General features: G+C 40.8%; 1 protein-coding gene across 4 annotated transcripts in view; it reads left to right on the top strand.

The window, feature by feature from the left end:
• SRGAP1 (SLIT-ROBO Rho GTPase activating protein 1) overlaps positions 1-17,084 on the top strand; it is a 286,134-nt gene that overhangs the window by 222,732 nt on the left and 46,318 nt on the right. For 3 of the 4 annotated variants that reach the window (XM_025926695.2, XM_086712917.1, XM_086712918.1), the window contains exons 9-12: positions 2,424-2,621; positions 3,354-3,438; positions 10,490-10,517; positions 16,302-16,404. In XM_025926695.2, the coding sequence (XP_025782480.1) occupies positions 2,424-2,621; positions 3,354-3,438; positions 10,490-10,517; positions 16,302-16,404 (414 nt within the window). Of the gene's footprint in view, positions 1-2,423; positions 2,622-3,353; positions 3,439-10,489; positions 10,518-16,301; positions 16,405-16,981; positions 17,016-17,084 lie in introns of all 4 variants that reach the window. The other variant, XM_025926696.2, reaches the window with a different exon arrangement.

Here is a 17,084-nt window from a genome sequence, read left to right as displayed (position 1 = left end):
GTGAAAGAACAGATTTCAAAATGTACTGGATAGAAATTCTGAAAATGAGAACTATAGTGGCCCAAATTAACAAATCAGTGGATGATTTTAACATCAGATTCAACACAGCTGAAGAGCGGATTATCAAAGTGGAGGACAAATCAGAAGAAAATAATTAAAATGCAGCATGGAAAAACAAAAGGGTGGAAAATGCCAAGAGAAGGGTAAGAGATATAGAGAACACAGTCATGTGTCATGTACTAATTAAATTCCCAGAAAGGAAAATGATAGAATAGAGAGACAATATTTACAAAGATAAAGGCTGAAAATTTATTAGAGTTTATGAAAAATATCACACAATTCAAGAAGCCCAAAGAAATCCAGGTAGAATGTATTTTTTAAAATCCTTATGTAAACACATCATGGTAAAACTGTAAGATACTTTAAAAGCACCTGTAGAAGCAAGGAAAGTAACAATAGACTCACAGCAAACTTCTCATTCAACAGGAACATAGAAGCCATAAGAAAATACAGTGGTATCTTCAATGTATTGAAAGAAAATAAACTGCCAACAAGTTTCATAAGTGAAAGTGAAATAAAAGACATTTTCTAGTCTACAGAAACAGTTCACCACCCACAGACTCATGCTAAAAGCAATTTCTAAAGATGGGGGATTACTCTTAAAAATATAAGGAATAGGGGCACCTGGGTGGCTCAGTCGGTTAAGCATCCAACTTTGATTTCAGCTCAGATCATGATCTCATGATTGTGTGATCAAGCCCTGCCTTGGGCTCTACACTGAGCGTGGAGGCTGCTTGAGATTCTCTTCCACCCTCTCCCTCTGCCCCTTACCCCACATGCATTCTCTCTCTCAAAAAATAAAAATGCTCATCAAAATAAAAAGCTTCTGCACAGCGAAGGAAACAACCAGCCAAACTAAAAGGCAAATTAAAAAGCTCCTAGAAGAGGGGCACCTGGGTGGCTCAGTTGGTTACGTTTCTGACTCTTGATTTCATTCAGCTCCCGTCATGATCTCAGGTCAGATTCATGAGTTTAAGCCCTGCTTCAGGCTCTCCACTGACTGTGTGGAGCCTGCCTGCAATTCTGCCCCTCTCTCTCTAACCCTCCCCTGCTCACGCTCTCTCCCCCTCTCAAAATAAATAAATAAACATTAAAAAAAAAAAAAAAAAACAACTCCGAGAAGATAACATAGAATAATATCTTTATGACTCTGAGATAGGAAAATATTCTTAAATAGGACACAAAAACCATTAATCATAAAGGAAGAGATCGGTAAATTGATTACATTAATGGTTCATCTAGATACTATAGAAAGTGAAAAACCAGAGCACAGTGTGATAAGATATTTGCAACACATATAACTAACAAAAGACTCATAACCATATCTACAAATAAGTAAGAAAAAGACTCATAACCCAGTAGAAAATTGAGCAATAGATTTGAGCAAAGTATTTCTAAAAGAGGAAATCCAAATTGCCTTAAACACATTATAATGAGCTCAGTCTCAGTCATCAGAGAAATGCATATTAAAACCACAATAAGATACTCAACACCGTGGTTTAAATTTAAAAACTGATAATACCAATTCTTGAGGATGTGGAGTAACAGGAATTCTCTGTGTTGGTAGGAATACAGATCAAAACAGTTCTGGAAAACAGTCTGACAATCTCTTTAAGCAGCACTTCTGCTCATGGATGCTATGGCATGAATTCATAGCAGTCTTACTCTCAGTGGCCCAAAACTAGAAATAAGTCATCTATCAACAGTGAAAGGGATGAATTACGAGGTATTCCTACAATGAATAGCCAGCATTCCGCAATGAAACACTGTACTCCCAAGAAATGAATAAATCTTACTACATAAAGTTGCACAAAATAAGACAAAAATCATACATGCTATAGGATTCCATGCATATGAAGTACAAAAAGGCTAAAACTAATATATAGTGTTAGAAATCAGGATAATGACTACCTTTGGGGAGGAAAAAGAGGTGTGTGGTAGTTGGGAGAAATGAGAGGATCTTCACAATGTACTATATTTCTTGATCTAAGTGGTGGTCACACAAGTGTTCACTCTGGTAATTTATCAAGCAATACACTTATGCATATTTTTCTGTGTGTATTTTCACTTCCAATTGGAAAGGTTATTTGAAAAAAAAAATGTAACTGAGAGAGTACCCAGTGATACATGAGTTTTCTAAGGATTCAAATACAAAGTAATAACCTCTTTAGGATAATGGAGAAGAGAGCCTGTCTTTGTATTGGTGACAGCGGGTGTTATTTACCTGTCTGTCTTTCCTAGTAGACTCTGAACTTCTTGGGGCAGGACTTGTGTCCTCATCTCTGCCTGACAGAGTAGATTCTCACTGAGCGTGTGATTCACGAAACAATGTCGTAACGTGCGAAATGTGTTCCTGTTCCCAGGTTAAGAAAACAACTGAAGCCACCTTGCAGACCATACAAGATATGGTCACCATTGAGGACTATGATGTTTCTGAATGCTTCCAGCACAGTCGGTCCACAGAGTCTGTGAAGTCTACTGTCTCTGAGACCTACCTGAGTAAGCCCAGTATCGCCAAGAGAAGAGCAAACCAGCAGGAGACTGAGCAGTTCTACTTCATGGTGCGCCTGTTACTTCCCAAGCTACTCTTGGGGCTCAGATCTGGGGTCTCCAGACACAGCCTCTAGAGTTGACCAGATCACCTGGGATCCTTTATTAAAATATGGACCCTCGTCTGCCCTCAGAGTTCTGATTCTGTTGGTCTGAGATAGGATTTAGGAGTTAGTACTTTTCTTTTTTTTTTTTTAATGTTTTTATTTTATTTTTGAGAGAGAGATAGAGTGAGAGCAGGGGAGGGGCAGAGAGAGAGGGAGACACAGAATCTGAAGCAGGCTCCAGGCCCTGAGCTATCAGCACACAGCCCAACAAGGGGCTCGAACTCACCAACTGTGAGATCATGGCCTCAGCCGAAGTCGGACACTCAGCTGACTGAGCCACCCAGGTGCTCCAGGAGTTAGCACTTTTTTAAAAGTTCCTTGGATAATTCTGAGAGGCCAACAGATTTAAAGAGGCCTGCTATAAAACTACTTTTAAATTTTAATGTATATAGTCACCAGGAGAGCTTGTTAAAATGCGGGTTTTGATTTTAGTAGGTCTGGGGAAGGAGGGCCCTGAGACTCCGCTCTCTGATGGGCCCCCACATGATGGCTGGTGCTGCTGTTCTGTTCAGACTACACTCCAAGGAGCAAGGTTCTAGGATCTAGAAGATAAAAGAGTTGGATTATAGGTATCCTATGGGAAGTTCCTTGAGAAATATATAGTTTTAAGTTAAAAACGAATCTTTCCTCTTGCAGAAACTCCGGGAGTATTTGGAAGGTAGTAATCTCATCACAAAACTTCAAGCCAAACATGACTTGTTGCAGAGGACCCTTGGAGAAGGTCAGTTATCTGAAACAGATGGGAAGGTGACATGGACCACGTACTGTGTCACGTATCTGCTCCATAAAGACTGTGAGCTGTGGATTTGTGTTTGAAGAAGCAGAGAACACTGTTTAGATTGGGCTTTTGCTGTATCTGTAAAAATCAAGTTCTCCCTGGAACTGTCTTCTTTATAAGCTTGGTGCTGACCTTGAGGAAGAGTAGGGAAGTCTAGCGAGGGCTGAAAAGCCAACACAGAGCTCCAGAGGAAGGATCGGCAGAGCGCGATGCTCCTAGCTGCCCCTGCACCCAGACACTTCTTCCTTACCCTCTGGGACTTCTCCACCCTTCCAGCCCCACCCCAGTCATTTCAGTGGGCCAGTATTTGTTGTCACATCTCATGCCTTGTTGGACTCTAGAAACTGGTTAAACCAGTTTGGGAAACTTTTTTGTTTGTTTGTTTTCCTTCCCAGAGACATTGATTTTACTTGAGAAATAACCTAATGAAGTATAATGCTATGGCTAATAATAATAACAAAACAGCAATAGCTACCACTTCTATAGGGCTCTCTCTCTGCTAGGCATTGTTCTAAACTATGTATTGAACTGGGCTATTACTTTCCCCATTTTTACAGATGAGGAAACTGATGGGGGAAAAAAGGGATGCTAGGCAAAAGGGACAGTGTAAATGTTATTGTTTCCCTTTTCATCTTCTTGAAATTTAAAAGGAAAAGATAGGCAAAGTCCCTTTTTTAAGTGCCTCATAGTCTGTAATTTTATCTTGTATTCACACTAGATCTTGTTACAAGTTATAAAAAGTGAGAGAATATGGATGGGAGTAGGAAATGAGGGGACTGAGTTGTGTAACTCAGACCAAAAAGAAGTTGCTGCTCTTTGACCTAAACTCTTGTCTCCTACCATTCTAGAACCTTCCTACCAACCAAGTTTTTTTCATCACCTTATCTCCTGGTTTCCTCCAGGGAATGACCACTTGGAGAAAGGTCATCATGACCTAAGTCTCCCATGTATTACAGTAAGGATGCCAGATTCTAAGATGAAAGGCTGATTGCACTTAGGGAAAAAAAATTCACATTTAAACTACTAGACAGTGTCTTAAAAAAGAAAATAACCAAATACAGTATGTGAACTGTCATTAGATACTAAATCAAAAAAGAAAAAGTTAACAAAAGGCATTTTAAGGGCAGTTGGGGAAATTTAAATATAGTCTGTATATTAAATGACATTGAATTAATGTTAATTTTCTTAGATATGACAGCGGTGTTAAGATTATAAAGGAAGATTCTTATTCTTAAGAAATGCTTGCTAAGTATCATAACATTTGCAAGTTACTTTCAAATGATTCAGGAAAAAAAAAGATAAAGAGAGAAGAAGAGAGAAGGAAATAAGGCCAGTGTGGCAAAATGGGAAATCTAAGTGAAGGGAATATGAATGTTCCCTGTACAAGGCTTTCGACTCTTCTATAATAGAGGCTTGAACTTTTTATAAAAAGCCTTTTTTCTTCTTTGAATCATGTCCTGAGTTGTTTTTTTTTTTCCTTCAGAGTATCCTCTAAGATCATTTTTTCCATCTGCCACAAAATGCCTGATATTTCAGTGATGCCCCCAAGGTCAGTTGCCAGTCCCGAAGCATCAATTATCGTAAGTGTAGATGAACGCTTACAGGCACAGAGTCCTTCCCTACAGGACTTGGTACCACTTTAGAAATCGTGAGTTGGAGGGAATTAAGTAGTGGGTGAATTCATTCTTGGCACTTCACACGGACACATGTGTTAATTCACTTGGGATCACATTCCGAAACTTTTATGATACTCATTCTACATAGATTCCCCTATGTCTCCCGGAGAGAAAGCCCCAACGGTTCATATTATTTTACACGCCATTATTGGGTAGGGCTATATTTTAACCAGTTTGCTGAATCCACATGCCAGAGTCCGTCATTAGCTGCTGTAATGCATAAAGCCGTTTTGTACCCTGTGAACTCGAAGCCAGGATTTCTTTATCTTGGAATTTCTCTCAATGGGTTCCAGTATCATAGTGACATTCATGTGTGGGTGTACCAGGCCGTCCCCAGATTGGATTGATTCAGGAACCGGATGGTTCTCCTCCAGTGGCATCAGACACACCAGCCTCTGCCCACTTGTCGAAGACCTTTATGCTCCCCGGCCCTACCCCACGTGCGGGCTTGGCAGCCTTCCACACCACTTGTTGGTCACTGCCTTGCCACGATGCTGGCAGCTTTGCCCAGAGAAAAGCTGGGCCTGGAGAATGTGCCCGCCTTTAGCTGGACCATTGTGAGCCCCCTGACTCTCTCTGCAAGCCCCGTTCGAGTTAATAGGCTGATACCAAAGGAGACTGGGAGAGTTAATGGCGCCTGTCCCACAATGAGATAATCCAACGGTGAGCCCTTACGAAGGAATCCAAGTCTGGGTTTGGCTAAATAAGGTTAGTAGCACAGGATTCAATGGTGTGTTTGGGGACAGTCCTGACTTTTTTATATAAAACTCACATCCCTGAATTATGCTAGACTCACTGCTGCAAAAACTGCCTTCATAGTAAAACAAATAGAGCCTAACCCAGGGATTTAGCAGTTGATCGTACACAGCTGAAACTGTAACTACAGACATGTGTTTGGCCTGTCTTACTGCTTGCTTTTGGCAGCCTACCAGCGGCCCAGTAAGTCCTTTGATTTACAACATTGCAAAACAACTAGACTGGGCTCTTAAAGGGGTACTGTCAAAATTGAGAATTCCAAATCTTTGAAAACTATTGAAATGAAAGCAAACACATAATGAGTCGTTAAGACCAAAGTCATCACCTTCTTCAGCATCCTTCAGCAATACTATTATATCCTTTTGTGATGTCCTTTGTTTTTAAATCGGAGAAGTTATGTCAATATAGTAAATGAGGTATACATCCGCAAAACTGAGGCACTGAAATTGTTTCTTTTTCTTCTTATAATGAGCCTTCGTGTTCACAGTGGCTTCTTTGTGTGCAACCTTGGAGTCGGGCGGGGGGGGGGGGGGTGTAAGTATCAGTGCAGTTTTCCCTTAAACACAGAAAACTTGACTCTGGAAGCTGAGTTCCATGTTAGATTGTTTGTAGACCTGGGCATAAGGTGTCTTGATCAAGGAATTAAATGGGTTATCCTCATCCAATCCATTTCCTGTCTTTGAGTAGGAGTACAAACATACTTCCAAACGAGAAGCTGATTGTGAATAATTACATTTTTTCGAAAAGCAATGTATTCTTTTAAAAAAAAATTTTTTTTTTAACGTTTATTTATTTTTGAGACAGAGAGACAGAGCATGAACGGGGGAGGGTCAGAGAGAGGGAGACACAGAATCTGAAACAGGCTCCAGGCTCTGAGCTGTGAGCACAGAGCCTGACACGGGGCTCGAACTCACGGACCTCGAGATCATGACCTGAGCTGAAGTCGGCTGCTTAACCGACTGAGCCACCCAGGCGCCCCGAAAAGCAATGTATTCTTAAGAAAGAAAAAGGACTGAAAACTCCAGGAATCCTCATCAGTCATTCATTAGGGACCCAATCCTGGGTGCCTCCATTCAGTTTGAGCTGTGCACATTTTAAATATTTCATCTAGTTGGGGTTTTTTTGTTTGTTTTTAATCTCAGATCACCACCAAACAATATTTTGGTTTTCCATTTTGGTCTGTGATGATAAAATACACTTGAGTGTGAAAAATAATTCACTTCTTAATTCCCAAGTGAAATGGTCAGAATAGTCAACGTAGGTGTTTCAGCAAGAACAAGATAATCCTGGGTCATGGGTCATTTTTTTTTTCCCCTCCAAATGGCTTAGAGTGTGGGATGGGGTGGGGGTGGGGAAAGAAGTTGTCTGTTGTTTTTAATAATTAAATAGTCTTCCAAACAAAGTGATTGAAATCTAATCCTCAAACCACTGGAAGCTTTCACATTTCTCTGGGAAGCAGTTTCTTCTAAGCTTGTGTGTTATTGATCTATTAATGATGATACTGATTAAAAAATAAAACCTCATTCATCAGTTGAGGCACACTCAGTACTATTAGCTGAACAAAACAATGGAAGTGGTGGGCAGTTACAATATGAATGATAGTTTTTGTGAAGCTTGCTCTTGGTTCATTAATCGAAATGTGTCTTTTATAGGTTTTTAATTTTTTATATCCTACTATTAACCATGGAAGGGTGGAGCAAAATGTTTTTAAGCCATTTAATATGTGATCTTTTTCTAAATCTAGAGAATATTTGGTTGGGATATTTTAACAAAAGTAGCAAAATTTTTCAGTTATACAAAACATTTCATTTCTAAGGAATTATTTGTGTTTTCATCGCTGAATCACTTAAAAGTGATTAGCCTCTGTTATCCAGTTTAATTTTATAGATACTTTAAAATTTTAACTTAATATGTATTATATACTTTAGTAAATCTTTTTAGTGCCTTGTATATGACTTCAGCCCTGTGGGACAGAGCATAAGGCATAATCTGTACCTTTCTTTTAGGATCTTTCAAAGTATTTGCTAGGGAATAAAACTTACATTTTTATTTTATTATTTATTGTTATTATTTTAGAGAGAGCAAACACGCACATGGGAGAGAAGGGCAGAGGTGGAGAGAGAGAGGGAGTGAGAGAGAAAATCTAGGGGGCCCAACACAGGGCTTGATCCCACAACCCTGGGATCACGACCTGAGCAAAATCAAAAGTTCGACACTCAGCCAACTGAGCCACCCAGGCGTCCCAAGACTTGTATTTTTACAATATATTACTTGGGAGCTTAGGTCTAGATTTAAAACAAACCTGGACCCTCAGGCCAGACCCATCACATACTAGCAGTGGGACCCTGAACAAGTCACTTACCTACTGTGTGCTCAGTCTCTCCCATAAAATGAAAAGAGCCAGTACCTACTTCCTAAGGTTGTTGTTAAAATTGTGAGTCAGTGTATAGGAAGTGCTTAGAACAGTGTCTAATAAGTATTGGACATCATTGCTGTTTTTACTGTTGTTAGTAATACACTTTATGTCATACTTGTGTGATAATAAAGTATGCAACATGACTACAGCACAGGCCAGCTAGTTTCTCTGCCTTCAGCCATTTGCTCATTATTTTTTTTTTACTGTTTATTTATTTTTTGTGAGAGAGAACACACAAGTGGGGCAGGGGCAGAGAGACAGAAGGAGACCCAGAATCCGAAGCAGGCTCTGGCTCCAAGCTGTCAGCACAGAGCCACCACAGGGCTCGAACCCATGAACTGTGAGATCATGACCTGAGCTGAAGTCGGACGCTTGACCGACTGAGCCACCACGGAGCTTAACCAAATGGTGCTCCCCACCCCCCACCGTTTGCTTATTCTACCGACTCATCCTGGGTGATCTCAGCTAGCTCCTGTGGCCCCACAACAACCTAGACTGTGGGGACTCTTAAATCTTCATCTCCAGCCCTGTCTTCTGTCTGTGCTTTAACCCTGTGCTAAAGGATAGCCAGTAAGACATCACGTGCCACACTCAGCTCACTGCCCTCCCCACTTTCTAGTAGACTGTCTCTCCCACTTAGGAGTAGCTACCAATTACTCTGGAGATCTCTGTCCACCTTCTCCTTTTTCTTGTCCCCCAAAGTAGCAAAAGGGAAGGGGCTTAGAGTTAAAAGATAGAGTTGAGTAGTGGGGAGAAAATCAGATTGTTCTCCTTTCCTCCCACCCTGACTCCAAGTCATGGCCCACAATTCTACTAGACCTACAGTGGCCTGAGTCTGCTTTGAGGAAGGTATTTTCAGATATTAACTGTTGCCCCCCATTTAGTAAATAGATATTAATCAAATACTTTGGTTTCTTTTTTTCCCCCATGTTTATTTCTGAGAGAGAAAGAGAGAGAACAAGCGGGGAGGGGCAGAGAGTTGGGTGGGGTGACAGAGGATCTGAAGCGGTCTCTCGCACTTACAGCAGAGATCCCTGTGTGAGACTTGAACTCACGAGCCATGAGATCATGACCTGAGCCAAGGTCAGACACTCAACTGACTGAGCCACCCAGGCGCCCCTCAAATACTTCGTCGCTTGTTCTTCAAAAGTAGATAATAGAGCAAAAGACTCTGTCGCCTGTGAGTGTTCATTCACCATTTCCAACAAGCCGGGTTTCTCTACAATTGTTACATTGGCCTTGCGCCGCAAGTCTGAATCACTCTGTTATGATACGATGGGTGGGGCGTACCTGTGAGTGCCGCAACGTGACCTCTCTCTGTTAGCTCTAACTTCAGGCTGTTTCAAGACCATATCATCATTCTGCAAACAAACCGGTGGAATGGGTCACTCCCCCACACCCCTTCCACAGCTGCACCCCACATGTGAGAAAGAGCAGACAACAACCACAGACACATTCACACTTGGAGTTAGCACAGATTGTAGAAGCACTACAAAAATACAGATCCGATGTTTAAATCGAGTCAGGAAGCCAGAATAGAGAAGAGCCTCATGTTTCACATGACAGGGAACTCTGTGAAATGCTATTAGTGTATAGGTTGTAGAGTGTAGCATAATATAATATCTTTGTACTTAGTATCTGCAAATGTCACTTCTGATTATAAAATGCAGCTTCGCACCTGATGGTGTAATATAGAAAGAACCCCAACTTAATATAAAGAAAATTGAGTTTTCCCAACCCTATTTGACCACCTTCTTTTCCCCAGGTATCAGTCATGATACAGGAAATAACTAACATTCGAATCTTGGGTGTGTTTTATTTGTGTATTTCATCGTTAAACTTACACTGAAGATCCAACAGCTATTTCATGTTTTCTAAATAATAAATAAATAAATACCCTTGCCTCAAATTGCCAAGTGAAACATATTTCTCCAATCTATAGGGTTTATTAAATTTTAGGTATAGATTTTATGAAATACTGTATTGACTTTACTTGTCTATCATATGCTATCCTAATGCTTTCCACCATAAAATTTGTAATTATTATAAACTCAGCATCTTAAAATAAGGGACAAGTGATTCAAAAGATTACCAAATGCATTCCACTGATTCCATTCAATTTACTTATTTTAATTTTTTTCTGCAGGTCATAAAGCTGAATATATGACTACAAGGTAGGCAAATGTTTTATCATAACTCATTGTGTGTCACCTTTTTTTTTTCCTTTACAACAAGCAACCATTTCAGCACTGTGAGAATGAACATACTTTGCCAATGAACATGGAAGATCATTTTGACTCGATCAAACCTAGTAACATGACATGTTTGGGGTTCTCACAAAACCAAATTTGCTCTGGCTGATCGGAGGGTTTCCCAGTGTGATTGTAAGACTCTTTAAGAAAGACCTAAATCAGATGGGTTTGGTTTATTTAATCCAAAACACTTTAAGTTTCTGGAAATAGTCTGATTTGAGAATTCAATTAAGAAGCAACATTATGTACACATCTAGTGTGTTAGCAAATGAAAAGCATGATGAGTTACTTTTTGCTCCTACTTTTCCTTATGTCCTATAAAACTTAGAACTCTACTGAATACTCAGGATTTTAGCTTCTTACCCCTTTCACTTAAAAGATGAAAATTTAATGCTATAGCTGTGTTGCACATTTTTTTCTTTTCTTCCCCCCCCCCCCCCCCCCCCCGCCCTTTTTTTCATTCATGAAGGGATTTTGAAGCCACTGCTGAGAAAAGCCTTTTTGGAAGCAGATTCTGATCTGGGTTGGGGAAAATGTGCAACTTTTATTTTTCTGTGCCAGCATTTGTATAACAGCCAGAAATTATTCTAATTGGCGTATCTAGACTTTGTACTCTTGAAGCTGAGTTCTCTTTAAGGTGAGCAGAATTTAGAACACTGGGAGGGTGTGGGGGGGGCAGTAATTGGCAAGTTGATTTTCAAGGCTCTGTATGTTTCTACTGGGCAATTTATTCAAAAGGAAGCTTCTCTTCTTGGTGAACCAACTAGGAAGATACAGCCAGTGACTTGTCTGAACTTCACAAAAATACTGAGGTTTTTTTTCTTCCTTGCGTCAGTGACAAAGAGGAATGTTACTTCTGCAGTTTATGGAGCTTTTTTCATATATATTATCTCTTTGTACTATCAACTGTTTTACCTGTTGTCTCTATGTTATAAGAAATGTAAGGCTCTTCAAAAAAAGATTTTTTAGGGGTGCCTGGATGGCTCAGTCCATTAAGCCTCTGACTCTTGATTTCAGCTCAGGTCTTGATCTCACGGTTCTTGGGATCCAGCCCCACATTGGGATCTGTTCTGGCAGCATGGAGCCTGCTTGGGATTCTCTGTCTGTGTCTCTCTCTGTCTATAAATGAATGAATGAATGAATGAATGAATGAATGAATGAATGAATGAATGAAGTAAGTAAGTAAATAAATGTTTTTTTAATATAGTTTATTGTCAACTTGGTTTCCATACAACACCCAGTGCTCATCCCAACAAGTGTCTTCCTCAGTGCCCATCACCTACTTTCCCCTCTCTCCCACCTCCCATCAACCTTCAGTTCTCTGTATTTAAGAGTGTCTTATAGTTTGCCTTCCTCCCTCTGTAACTTTTTTCCCCCCTTCCCCTCCCCGATGCTCTTCTGTTAAGTTTGTCAGGATCCACATATGAGTGAAAACATGGTGGTATCTGTCCTTCTCTGACTGACTTATTCCACTTAGGATAATACCCTCCAGTTCCATCCACGTTGCAGCAAATGGCCAGATTTCATTCTTTCTCATTGCCAAGTAGTATTCCATTGTATACATATACCATATCTTCTTTATCCATTCATCCATTGATGGACAATGTAGGCTCTTTCCATAATTTGGTTATTGTTGAAAGCGCTGCTTATAAACATTGGGGTACTACATGTGCCGCTATGCATCAGCACTCCTGTATCCCTTGGGTAAATTCCTAGCAGTGCTATTGCTGGGTCCATAGGGTAGATCTATTCTTAATATTTTGAGGAACCTCCACACTGTTTTCCAAAGCAGCTGCACCAATGTGCATTCCCACCAACAGTGCAAGAGGATTTCCGTTTCTCCACATCCTCGCCAGCATCTATAGTTTCCTGGTTTGCTCATTTTAGCCAATCTGACCGGCGTGAGGTAGTATCTCAGTGTGACTTTGATTAATATTTCCCTGATGAGGAGTGACGTTGAGCATTGTTTCATGTGTCTGTTGGCCATCTGGATGTCTTTTTTGGAGAAGTATCTATTCATGTCTTTGGCCCATTTCTTCAGTGGATTATTTGGTTTTTTTAGGTGTGGAGTTTGGTGACTTCTTTATAGATTTTAGGTACTAGCCCTTTATCTAATATGTCATTTGCAAATATCTTTTCCCATTCTATTGGTTGCCTTTTAGTTTTGTTGATTGTTTCCTTTGCAGTGCAGAAGCTTTTTATCTTCATGAGGTCCCAATAGTTCATTTTTGCTTTTAATTCCCTTGCCTTTGGAGATGTGTCGAGTAAGAAATTGCTGTGGCTGAGGTCACAGAGGTTGTTTCCTACTTTCTCCTCTAGTGTTTTGATGGTTTCCTGCCTCACATTCAGGTCTTTCATCCATTTTGAGTTTATTTTTGTGAATGGTGTAAGAAAGTGGTCTAGTTTCATTCTTCTGCATGTTGCTGTCCAGTTTTCCCAGCACTATTTGCTAAAGAGACAGTCTTTTTTCCAGTGGATACACTTTCCTGCTTTGTCAAAGATTAGTTGGCCATACATTTGTGGGTCCAATTCTGGGTTCTCTATTCTATTCCATTGGTCTGTGTGTCTGTCTTTGTGCCAATACCATACTGTCTTGATGATTACAGCTTTGTAGAAGAGGCTAAAGTCTGGGATTGTGATGCCTCCTGCTTTGGTTTTCTTCTTCAATATTACTTTGGCTATTCAGGGCCTTTTGTGTTTTGTATTTATGGAGTTTTTTTCATATATATTATCTCTTTGTACTATCAACTGTTTTACCTGTCGTCTCTATGTTATAAGTAATGTAAGGCACTTCACAAAAAGATGTTTTAGGGGCATCTGGGTGGTTCAGTCAATTAAGCCTCTGACTGTAGATTTCAGCTCAGATTTTGATCTCATGGTTCATGGGATGAAGCCGTGCATCAGGCTCTGTTCTGGCAGCACGAAGCCTGCTTGGAATTACCTCCCTCCCTCTTTCTCTCTCTCTCTCTCTCTCTCTCTCTCTCTGTAAATAAATAAATAAGCTTTTAAAAAACACTTAAATTTTTTTTTAAATGTGAAGAAATGCAAATATATCAATTTGCATTGAGAACTGTCATTGCCAAACAGACTAGATACGTACATTAACCTCACTCGTGCTTTCTCTCATTCACGTGGGCATCCTCCATAGGAGGCCAGATTAAGGAAGCTGTGTGGCAGGCACCAAACCGGAACTGGTCAGATAATCCAAATGTTGAATGGCCTGGTCCTGATTCTCTTCACCTGATGTGTACGTGGTGAAGCAGAGCCATCATGTGCCGGCTTCCTGATGAGCCACGTTGCCACGGAAGTTACTTTGAGAAGCCCTCGGGCAGTTTGTTTTCATCTCAGGTTTCTCACAACAGTAGTGTCTTCACATTTGCCTCATAACTTAGAATCATCAAGAGAGGCCATCTTCAGGCCTGTGGGAGACAACTCAAAAGACATGTCTTCATTTGCCCCAACCAGGAGCCACTCTTCATGTCTCAGTCATGCAGGAATGACTGTCTAGCCCTACGAGGGGGCTTTGGTTCGAGCTACAAGATTTGCTTGTCCCGTGAATCTGCGACCAAACAGAGTGAGCCTGTGCTCTTACCCCTTCAGCGTCATCAGCTGCTCCAGATATTACCAAATGTGCATCTCTGTTGGACCCTGTAGTAACCATTTTTTCCAGTTTCAGTAGTTGATGCTCTGATATCTCGGGGCCTTGCTCACCTTGGAGGAACTGCCACTCCCAAGGTTAGCCAATTCGTAGGAATAGTAAAGGTGGTGCTTGCACGTCTGCCTTTTGTATGCCGAGCCGACTCATCCAGACCCGTAACCCCAACCGCATCCTTTACGGGGCTGTCACATTCAGGGTGACTCTTCCCCTTGCCTAGTGACAGCCAGGTGCCAGACAACTGTTCCCCAGAGCCCGCCAAACTTATTCAAACTAGCCAGTCCTAACCCGTTTACCCTGCCTTGCCCTTTCCTTCCCGTGGAAACCTATACCATTGCACGTACTTCCTCTCACTCCCTCTGCCTCCTCACTGACTGCAGTGCTTCCCCACGGACCCCACCCCACCCCACCCCATGTAGTAGCATGGCCCCCTCCTCTTGGGAAGTGTGGGAAACACACTATCTTTTCAGTAACAGTTAACCTCTGATCTGTTGGCCTCACCACAACAGAATAAAAATAGTCCACATTTAAAACACTTGTAAAATAATGAAAAGAGTGGGTGAAACCAGGCACATAAGGTTAAGCTCCTTGATGGGTAGTTGTTTTGGTTTTTATGCCTACGTGATGCTTTCCCCCACGAATGACACAATTCGGTGTGCAGATGAGATTTCAGAAGAGCCAACTGGGGCAGGACATGACGTGATGCCTGATAGAAGTTTCCATATTTGTTTCTAGACGCTTGCAAAGACTCCTTGTAACCTGTCAAGCACATGGGGCTTCAGGTGCTGTTTGCTGCACACCCCATCAGTCCTCTGAGCCAGCCTGCTAGTCGAGTCTTAGAATTTGGCTGTGGAAGGCTGTCAAATTTGCTCCCCTACCTCTCTCTTTTTTTATATATATATGAAATTTATTGTCAAATTGGTTTCCATACAACACCCAGTGCTCATCTTTTTTTTTTTTTTTTAAATGAAATTTATACCCCCACCTCTCTTGATAGATCGGCGTAATGTCTTACAAATCTAGCCAGGCTTCCTCATATTCTTAGGATTTTGTTTCTAAACTGGCCTTTCTGAACTTTAATGAACCAAAAAGGTAATTCTTCCCAGACAGTTGGCAGCATAATGAAGGACTTGACCTGATTTTCAAGTGCGATGTACACCCTCATATAAGCCTTCCAATTAGGGAGTTAAAATAGGAATGTCTGAAGAAAATTCTTGGGACTATTTTTCCCTGTATTCCATTCAGCACAGCTGAAGAAGCTGAGTCAGGCACTCCTGGCTCTCTTTGCTCTTAAGGAAGAGGAACAGAAGAAGTTCCCTATCTGCACTACAGGGCAAGACGAGGCAGGGTCTAAATATAGCATGCAGAACACTGCATGTGTGTGTTAGAGACCCTAACTTAGCCACCAAGGCAAACAGACTGGAGATGGAGAGAGTCCAGAACAGAATAAGGGGTGCATCCTAATGCTCTACAAATATTTAAGTGATGAGACAGTTTGTTATAAAGAACTAATAATTCATATGAGCCTCTATCTACTGCCCTGAAAGAGCATTGAAACCAAACTCATTTTTTCACTTGTGACTCCGTTGATAGTTAACTTTCGCATAAACTAAAACCCCATTAATATCTGAGGAATATTGAAAAGGTGCGATATTTTAGTTGTAACTAAAAATAATTACGTTTACTTTTTCATACTGGGATTTATCAAGAGCCCTAATTTTTATGACTCATTGTGTCTTCTGTGTGACCCGTAAGCAAGTGGAGTTTGTAACACTTGGCCAGATAGCTCACAATTCCATTTTTAAACAATCTAGCAAACAAATATCAAATACAGCATATAAGAAAAGAGTACTCTGAATGAATAGTTTGTATGGCTTTTGATCACATAAGTAAAAGTAAGTAAATGGGAAATGGGAAGAACTGTTTTCCCCATGGGTAGGGGTGGGGAGGGAACACAAGAATTCCTCTTTTGTAATTTTGATGTCACCTGTGGGGGTTTCATTCATTGTTTGATTTCTGCCATGCTCAGTAATTATATTCCCTTCCCTTAGGCCTCCAAATGTTCCCCCTAAGCCCCAGAAACACAGGAAGTCCAGACCCCGCTCACAGTATAATGCTAAGTTGTTTAATGGGGATTTGGAAACATTCGTCAAGGTACTGGCACCAGCCGTTTGGGTGGCTGATCTCCACGCTTCTTGCCTATAATGGTCTCAGCCTCTCGTAAGAAGAGGCAGGTCATTATGTCCAAGTCTGTCCTGGGGCTCTTTGCTTTCCCAGAAAATCAATATAATATTTCCTGAAGTCAGAGAGGAAAGAATATTTGGTTTGAGTGCCTTCAGAAGAGGAAATAAATGTGGGTAGTATTATGCTGGCAAAAGAGAAAGCCCTCTTTATTTAAAAAAAAAAAAAAAAAAAAAGCCATAATTTGTGCAAAAAGGAAAAGAGCTACCTGATAAAATATTTTGGTCTTGTGTGTTTTTTATTTAATTTATTTAAATTCGACTTAGTTAACAGACAGTGTAAAATACTTACTCGCACAAATTAGATGGCACAAAATATATTTTTAAAGTACATTGTTAGGGTAGCTCTGAACAGCAAGAGTCTTGATTTCCCATGACTTGAGGAATTCATTATATTGGATAAATTGTAAGACCCTGTGGTCTAGATCTTGTATCTCTGCTGTGTTTACTCTGTCTTCTTTTTCATCCTGTATTTCTGATAATGCTTCTAGCCGAGGACGAAGGAACTCGCACGCGAGACATCAGGTATAGTGCAAAGGGAGGCGAGGGCACAGCCTCTTTTGCTCTTGGTATCATTTTCAAACCATCATCATG

This window comes from Puma concolor, chromosome B4, assembly GCF_028749965.1.
Source record: "Puma concolor isolate L17-30 chromosome B4, mPumCon1.1.hap2, whole genome shotgun sequence".
Taxonomy (NCBI): Eukaryota; Metazoa; Chordata; class Mammalia; order Carnivora; family Felidae; genus Puma; species Puma concolor.
This window is presented reverse-complemented; position numbering and strand designations above follow the sequence as displayed.